At 40.4% G+C, this 9,458-nt stretch overlaps 1 protein-coding gene across 1 annotated transcript; it reads right to left on the reverse strand.

Moving 5' to 3' along the window:
- Nucleotides 1-2,070: 2,070 nt before the first annotated feature.
- GKN1 (gastrokine 1) lies at nucleotides 2,071-8,169 on the reverse strand. The gene is given in 6 exon segments (NM_001195779.2): nucleotides 2,071-2,310; nucleotides 3,297-3,444; nucleotides 4,533-4,643; nucleotides 5,901-6,038; nucleotides 6,127-6,180; nucleotides 8,122-8,169. Coding segments are annotated over 6 exon segments (558 nt in total). The 5' UTR covers nucleotides 8,134-8,169; the 3' UTR covers nucleotides 2,071-2,215.
- Between the last annotated feature and the right edge of the window lie 1,289 nt (nucleotides 8,170-9,458).

A 9,458-nucleotide genomic window follows, 5' to 3' on the forward strand; every position in this document is an offset into this window, starting at 1 on the left:
ATACTGTTTCTCCCGGGACTTTGGACTTGGTGTTATTTTTTTCAGAGCCATCCATGTTGTTGTGTGCGGCTGTGATTAATTTATTTTTCTTTTTGTGGTGTTTAGCATTCTGCTAAATAAACACATCAGGATGTATTTCTCTCTTCTATTGGCAAACACTTTGGTTTTTTTCTTTTCTTTCTTTCTTTTTTTTTTTTTTTTTTTTTGCTGTTACAAACACTGCTGCTGTGAACATTCTTATGCATGTTTCTGGGCCCCCATGTGCAAGAATTTCTCTGGGATATGTACCTAAGGGTGGAATTCGGGGGTCATAGGATAGTCACATCTTCAGCTTGTTACACAAGGCAATGTTGAATTGTTTTCCAAAGCAGTCATATCAATTCCTGCTTGCCCGGGTTGTGTTTTTGTTACTCTACATGCTCTCTAACACCTCATGTTAGAGTTTTCCACTTGCCAATAAATGGGCATGACATGACCTCTCATTATGGTTGAATTTGCATTTTCTTTCCTACTAAGGAAGTTAAGATCTCTGTGTATCTAGGTTCACCATTCAGGATTTGTCTTCTAGTAGAAACTTTTTTTTTTTTTTTTTTTGGTCTTTTTGGCTTTGTTGTTGTTGTTGTTGTTGCTATTTCTTGGGCCGCTCCCGTGGCATATGGAGGTTCCCAGGCTAGGGGTCGAATCAGAGCTGTAGCCACCAGCCTACGCCAGAGCCACAGCAACGCGGGATCCGAGCCGCGTCTGCAACCTACACCACAGCTCACGGCAACGCCGGATCGTTAACCCACTGAGCAAGGGCAGGGACCGAACCCGCAACCTCATGGTTCCTAGTCGGATTCGTTAACCACTGCGCCACAACAGGAACTCCATCTAGTAGAAACTTATTCATCTTCATTTTTCCAGTAATTATTCATCTTTTCCCTGTCATTATGTAAGAGTTCTTTATATAATTTTCTACTAGTGCTTTATTCAGTTGATGTGTTGCAAATATCTGTATTAATTTGTGGCTTGTTTTTCACTCTATTTTTGGTGTCTTTGGATAAACAGGCACTATATTTTTAATGTAGAGAAATTTTCAGTATTTCACTTTGTGGCTGAGCTTTTTCTGCAAAGTGTAGCAAATCCATTTCTCTCTCAGTAGCCATGAAGTTATTGTTCTATATTCAAAAGTTTGCTAAGGCTGTTTTTTTCTTTTAATGGCTGCACCTGCAGCATATGGAAGTTCCCTGGCTAGGGGTCAAATCGAAGCTGCAGCTGCAGGCCCACACCACAACCACAGCAACACCAGATCCATGTAACACCACAGCAGCATCTGTGACCAATGCTGTGACTTGTGGTAACGCTGGATCCTTAAAACACTGAGTGAGGCCAGGGATCAAATCTTCACCCTCATGGACATTATGTCAGGTTTTTAACCTGCTGAGCCACAATGGGAACTCCATGAAGTTATTGTTCTATATTCTAAAGTCTGCTAAGTCTTTTTATTGTGCCTTTCATTAGTAGGCTTTTTAATACACTTGAAATTTATTTTTTTAACATGGTGTGAGGCAGAGTTCCAGTTTCATTTTCCCATTTCTTTTTATCCCATTTGGCTACCTAATTGTTTTAACACCATTTATTTAAAAAGCTCATCTTTTCCCTGAAACCTGGAAGAGCTAATATGTGGCTTCAGGTCTTGGTGTTGATATACAGTTTCTGTTTCCAGTCTTTTTGAAACCAGCTGCTTTTCTTGCTCTAAGAGTGTTTTAGATACTCTGGTATCCTTGCAATTCCCAGCCCTCCTTTCCTGCTGAAGCTACTTTGAGCAGATTTCTGCCCTCGCTGATCTGAAACAACACTGTGCCTATTAACTATAGAGCAGTCTTCAGAGTGGTTGGATGGTCTTGGAATCATTCCCAGAGCTGTGGTTAGTAGTGTCTGAAGCAGCTGAAGAGGTTCTTTATATGGGACAAGTCCTGAATATAGGCAAATATTTGGGGGCTAATGCAATTTGATGACTCGCTACCAACACGCTGCATTTTTGATCCTGCATGTTCTAAATAGAAATCATGAAGAATTTAAACATAAACTGACGTCAGTGCTAAATAGGTTTATTTAGACTTCAACTAGAAGAAAACATTTCAGAATGACAAGATAAAAACCATTAGAACCCATAATTTCTGCCTAGAATATTCTTGATGGCTAAACCCATAGCAAATTTTTTTCTTTCTTTTTTTTAGTTCTCTGCTATTCCTCCACAGAAGGAAATGTTAAGAATCCAGAGTATATTGGCACTGATGCACTCTTCTGAGTACGAAATCAGGTTTGCTCCTGATGAAAAGAAAAGAGGAAACTAATATCAATGCCTTTTCAAAAACTGGGTGGTTTTTTTTTGGGGGGGGTGGTTCAGGGAGATGTCACACAGTTTCCAGACAAGCCCCGCCATAATTTCAAGATTTAGCTAGCTAGCTAGCAAGATTTAAAGCTAAATCAGAGTCAGAGATCTGGAAAGTTGCTACAGTGTTAGGTTCCTAGGTGGACACTTCATTTTTGTGCAAATTATTCTTTGAATGCCCAAAATGAGAGACTGCTTGAGTTACAAACATGGCAATAGATTCTCCTGGCATTCTCCTTTCCATTTAGTGATTCATGCCTTTCTTGGACTAGGTCTAGATTCACTTTTGAAGGGAAGTATTTCAGAATGGTGAAAAGGACAGAATCCAGGCCAAAATGATTAGGATTGGTCCAGGAGAGGGATGTGTGTTTCTCTCTGTGCCTGTTTCCTCAGCCAGAAAGTGAGAACAACAGTAAAACCTGGAGGAGTTCCCTTCGTGGCTCAGCAGTTAAGGAACCTGACTAGGATCCATGAGGATTCGGGTTCCATCCCTGGCCTTGCTCAGTGGGTTAAGGATCTGTCGTTGCCGTGAGCTGTGGTGTAGGTCGCAGACACAGCTTGGATCTTGCCTTGCTGTGGCTGTGGCTTAGGCCAGCAGCTATAGCTCCGATTCGACCCCTAGCCTGGGAACCTCCATATACCACAGGTGTGGCCCTAAAACAACCCCCAAACAAACAAACAAAAAAACCCCAAAAAAACAAAAAAAATACAATAAAACCTATCATGTAGGATCTCTGTCAGGAGCAAATGCATTAACACACGGAGAGCACATAGAACAGTGCATGGTGCAGGGCAAGCACTACATAAGTGTTGGCCTTGATTCCCCCTCTCCCGAGTAACTGGTGTCCTCTGTGGACATGCCCCTAATAGCTGACAATCCCACCAGCAATGACCTGGAGTGCAAGGTACAAAAGCCACTGACCTTGAATCTCTTCAGCCATGTATGTTGGAATCCCCTTGCACATGGCAACGATGGATTTTCCAAACTTGTCCAGGTTGTCGACTCTGTTGGGGTTGACTGAGTACCTCAGGCTCTTGGGAGGTGGTCCCCCTGGGCCCTTACCCTGAAGCTGAGTGTGAGGAAGATGGGTGGGAAAGAGGAAAGAGACTGAGTGCTGTGCCCAGAGGTTTGTGGAATTGCAGGTGTTACGCACAAGGCCAATGGTAAGTATTTCTTGGCTATATTTTTTCCATAATCGGAATGAAGAAGGACCAAGTCCAACTCTGGATATCACAGAATTTCTAAGGGTCTTGAGGGATTTAGCTGGTTTTCATAAAAGCAGAGGTCTGAGGGTAAATTTATTCTGAAGTTTGGACCTCATTTGGTCATCTTCCATTTCCTGAAGTGAGCTATATGACAATCAGCTTCTGAGAACACAGTTTTTTTTTTTCTATACTCTCAGTGAAAGGAAGTTATAGGAATATGAACAATTTATACAATGATGGCACCCCTCCTCCCATCCCACCCCCAACTAGGGTGGCCAGATAAAACACAGGACAGTCAGTGAAATTTTATTACAGATAACAACAAGTCATTGGTAAAGTATAAGTCCCAATATTGCAAAGGACATACTTTTGCTAAAAAAGTGATCCATTGTTTATCTGAAATTCAAACTTAACGATCCTTTATTTTTATTTATTTTTATTTATTTATTTATTTATTTATTTTTGCTCATTAATAATTTAATCTGACCAGCTGAGCAGGTAAAGTAGGCATACCTCTATGGTTCTGCTCTTTTCTTTTCTTTTTTTTTTTTTTTATTTTCCCACTGTACAGCAAGGGGGTCAGGTTATCCTTACATGTATACATTACAATTACAGTTTTTCCCCCACCCTTTCTTCTGTTGCAACTCGATCCTTTATTTTTATTTGCTAAATCTAATAACCTTAACTCTTGCAGAAAAATGTTCTTGGCAAGAGCTGAGGGTTTCCCTTGGCCTGAGCAGAGCTTTGTTCAGTAAAGGCAAGGTGTTCTGTACAGCCTCTGTAGAGGCAGATGTGAGTCACAGCATCTGAGCATGGTGGTAACTGCCTCTCCTCAGGGAATTATGAATTCCTCGTCCCCTTTTGTGCTGCATGCGACAACATACTGTGTTCAAGAGGGAGCAGTTGTGACCTTCTCATGATTTACTGGGAATCATAAGACTTTTATTTTTACCTTCTTTTCCTTGACCAGCGCATCAAGGGCTTGAAGGGAGGGCATGGCTTCCTTCTTCATTTTGTGCACAATGCATGACTTCTTCTCGAAGAGTCTGGTTACAGCAAAGCCCTTTTAAAGAAGGTGTCAGATGGTGAAGAGTTTGTTCTCCAAGGTGCTTTTCTTATCAGAAATCTGTTTCCCCAGCAGAGGGAGATGGAACTCTGAGATCACAATGAGCTGAGATAAGGGCACTGGATAAAACTGAAACTCTAAAGGGGTGGCTTTTTAAAAAGCACAAAATGGGAGTTCCCCCTGTGGCTCAGTGCTAATGAACCCAACTAGTATCCATGAGGACAGGAGTTTGATCCCTGGCCTTGCTCAGTGTGTTAAAGGATCCAACACTGCATGAACTGTGGTGTAGACTGCAGACTCGGCTTGGATCCTGCATTCCTATGGCTGTGACATAGGCCTGCGGCTACAGTTCCAAATCTGCCCCTAGGCCTGGGAACTTCCATGCGCCATGGGCGTGGCCCTAAAGAGACAAAATAAAATAAAATAAAAAGAACAAAGTGTGACTTCATCAGTCCAAAGAAAGGGAAATCAAAGGTCAACATTATCATTTCCTGGTCTAAGTATGTAACTCCCATGTCCTGCAAAACTTGAGTTTAGTTGTGCAAATTGTATTATATTTTTCTGTATTTTTGTAAAAATCTGTATTTTTAAATCACATTTCACATTTACAGCCACGTCCATTGTATCATGCTGCATTTATAATACTATATATAGTTATCAGTGTCATTTATCTTATGATTAAAAAACTTCTAAAAATGTTAAAAAAATAAAGTACAAAGTTTGTTAAATACAGAGCTGGTAATTGCAGAATTGGGTGTGCTAGCTAGAGCTGGGTGGTTTTTTGGTTTCTGTTTCCTTTACTATGAATATATGGCATTTACTTTTCCTTTGGTCCTACTGAGTTTCAGTTGAGGGGTCAATTTCTGTCTTTTTAGAAGAAAATCAATGAATGAATGAGATAGGCTATGCTTTAGCTGCAGTACTATCATGAAGCTTTTTCATCTTTGTTGAGGGTTCTGCCAGCAAGGCAAAAAGATGTCCCATGTGTCTAATAGCTCGCAGCATAGTAGATCCTAATTACTATTCATTGGCCTGAATTTTAACTTATTGTGAGAAACTTAACAACAGCAGTTATATCATCTAAGGAATGAAACTGAGTGAGCAAAACAGGCATTTTTACTTAGAACTCTATGCTTAGGTGCAGTCAGACTTTACATTATTTTTTTTTTTATGGTTCATAGGCAATTTTTTGTTGTTGTTAAAAAAAGAAATGCCATATTTGCAAATAACAGAAATTGCCAGTTGGCTACCTACAGTTCTATAGTCCCAGAGGGCATTCCAGGAGTTCCATCCATTGTTATTGTCAACGTTGGCCACGTTGTGTTCATTGTTGACACTCACTGACTGCTGCCCACTTCCACCACTGTTGCCGTCGTCGTTGACACTGATACTCTGAAATTTACAAGAAATGGACGATTATTTAATACCACATTTCTTTGCAATTGCATTTTGGTAACACACCTTACAAAGTGAGACTTACATAGTCAGCAAGGGCAGGAGTCAGGAAGACACCAAGAAGTCCAGCAAAGGCAATCTGAAATCACAAATGACATTGGTCTACTGTTCTATGGCAAAACGACATCCTCTTCTTTCTCTATCTAAGCTTATAAAAATAGTTACTAATTTTGCCATTCTGTTGAGTGGTCTGTCTTTTCTTCTTTGATCTCGTATTTGCTTTTAACCATAGAAAGCTTTAACAATAATGCAGAATGGTAGGTTAATTATAAGCAATTATGTTGAAGTTTTAGAATTTTTAATGTGGGCCTTATGAAAAACTGATCAAGTGTCAGTATATTGAAAAATAAAGTTGAAAATGAATAGCATGCACGGCATGAAAATAGTTTTAAATTCTGAGAACCACATCTGAAAATGATTTAAGTTAATTTTCCTATTTGATGTGGAAATCAAATAAGACTGATTTACAGATCAAATTATTGATCTGAATGCTTTCCTCTCTTCCTAGACCTCCTAATAGCAATTGCTTTTTTTTTTTTTTAATTTAAAACATTTTTTTAAAGTGATGGATTAGTAAGCAGTTTGGATATGAATGATGAGAAGCCAAGGATGGAGTGTTTGGCTGCCAAGTGTGCTTAGCAGAAGGGAAGTCAATCATTGCCCCAGGACAAGTGGTGTAGTCATGCGTCACTGGGTACACAATAGTAGTTCTCAGAACATAGAGCTTTATGCAGGATGCACGATTCTGAGTGTCTGTCTTTATTTCCTTTGCATGGAACGAAATGGGTTGAGAACTACACGGGTAAGTCAAGACAATTTTTAAAAATTTGTTTAATTTTTCCCCTGAGAGTTCAAAAAAGGGGTTTAAAAAAATTCAGAGCTGGAAGAAACGTTTGCGATCTATAAGTACAACACAATCCTTTCACAGGTAAGGAAACTGAGCTTCAGAAGTTGTACCTTTTGTTCATGGCAGAACTAGAGGAGAAACCGGATCTGACCTGTGTCTGGAACTCTTTTTTTGTTTGTTTTGTTTCAAATCTTTCTATTATTAGAAGTTATTGCAGCTCCATTATGAAACAAAGTCAGCTATAATCTATTTTAACGGTTATTATGTTAAAACATGAAAATATTCATCTGACTCTCACCCTTGTGTATCCTTTTATGAGACACACAGCAACACCGGTTACTTTAGCAGAATTTTCTGGTCTACTTGCTACACTTTCAGCCTTTCACAGGGATCCACAGGTGAGATGCTGCATCAGCTTCATGCTTCAAGTGTTTGCATGAATAAATGACGATAGACAGGGTTCAAGGCAAAACTTTCTTACTTAGAGATCCATTTCACAGGTGAGAATGTGACAGTACGTCTTGCACCAATTTGTATTGATAATAAGCTTTTTTATCTTGCCTGAATATGTCCAGAAGTTTTGGTCAAAAAAGGAATTCAAGAATGTAATGAAAAAAGCAGGCATTTCCCAGGGTTAGGGACCACCTGCTCTGTGCCCAGACCTGAATCAGAAGATAAGGAAAGTAACTTTTTTTTTTGTCTTTTCTAGGGCCGCTCCCGCAGCATATGGAGGTTCCCAGGCTAGGGGTCTAATTAGAGCTGTGGCTGCCGGTCTACACCAGGGCCACAGCAACGCAGAATCCGAGCCACGTCTGTGACCTACACCACAGCTCACGGCAATGCTGGATCCTTAACCCACTGAGCAAGGGCAGGGATCGAACCCGCAACCTCATGGTTCCTAGTCGGATTCGTTAACCACTGAGCCACGATGGGAACTCCAGGAAAGTAACTTTTTTGAAGAGATAAGATGTTTAGGCAGCTGTCTAATCCCTCAATAACCATCCTTCTCTATGGAGATGCTAATAATTCCATGAAAAAAAGAGATTATTATTATTATTTTTACAAAGTTTTCCATTACACTGATATTGTCATTAAGAAGCAAACCCCCTTATACCAGAATATTAACAGTCTCCAACCATAAGGTCATACATCCAAAAGGAAAAATCTACTTACTGTGAACTTCATCTTGGCTTCACCAATGCAATGAAGTGAGAAGTCAGGCATGGACTCAGGTTAAAAGTCTCCTCATATTTATACTTGACTAGTTTTACTCAAGCTAGGTGTAATCAGGTGGGGTCCAGGAGTTATCTTTCTCCATTTTCCACATCTGTGCCATGTCCTGGTGCGCCAGGAAGCCTTTGGGAATATCTGTCTGGTTAATATTCTGACGTGGAGCTGATCTGACTCACTGTTGAAACTGAAGATATCAAAATGCACTCAATATGATTTATGATAACTTCTGGTCCAACTGAAGCTGTGGGTGTGAGTACTGTATGTATTGTTATTGCTCAGATTCAGAAAAAGAATCATCCCTAAACTCAAACAAGATCACAGATGAGGGACTGTGGCGCTTGCAGATAGCAGCTCCTGTTAAGCATGTGGAATGGTTTCCTCTTCCAACCTTTAACCAAGTTCCTGTGATGTTTTTGCTGAGGCTAAACAGGGTTTGTTAGCTACTCCCACTACACCTACACCCTTTCAGCAATGCTGAGCTTTCTCAATGAGAGGACCATAAATCTGGCTAGAAAACCTCAGTTTCTCTTTGGCCCCTTCTTTTTACCACCCTATCCAGTTCATCACTAAGCCTTGTCCTTTTATTTCAGAACTGACCCTCAACCCTACACATAAAAGTAAACAGACTCTACCATGCTTAGAAATGTTCACTGGCAGCCTACAAGACACACTTCAGGCTCATTGGAATGGCACAGAAAGTCCTTTATAGTAAGGATTTCAAAGCTTCCTCGGCTGTATCTGTCACTCTAGGTTATCAATTTATACCCTAGCTACATCCGAGCTCCCACTCTAATGGGAATATTCAGAATATCTCATGCCTCTGTGGCTTTGCACATGCTGTTCCTTCACCCTGAAGTGCCAACCCCTTGCCATTCTCTAACTGGTAGTTGCTATTCATTTTGCAAGGCCCATTGCAAATACCACAGCCTCCATCATGTCTTCTCCATGCCCTAGTGGAGAATTTCTTTTTTCTCTCCTGGAGCTTCAAAAAGATTTTCTGTCCTTTTATTTGCTCCTAGATCATTTATTATTATTATTATTATTTTGCTATTTAAGTATTGCACTCACAGCACATGGAGTTTCCCAGGCTAGGGGTCGAATCGGAGCTCTATCCACTGGCCTACACCACAGCTCACAGCAATGCCGGATCCTTAACCCACTGAGTGAGGCCAGGGATTGAACCCACATCCTCATGGATCCTATTCGGGCTCATTAACCACTGAACTATGAAGGGAACTCGGCTCCTAGATCATTTAATTTTCAGAAATTATGTTAAA

Source organism: Sus scrofa, chromosome 3 (genome assembly GCF_054392235.1).
Source record: "Sus scrofa isolate SSC_HxYL_T2T_F1_AM1 chromosome 3, Sscrofa_HxYL_maternal_Yorkshire_Landrace_v2.0, whole genome shotgun sequence".
Classification (NCBI taxonomy): Eukaryota; Metazoa; Chordata; class Mammalia; order Artiodactyla; family Suidae; genus Sus; species Sus scrofa.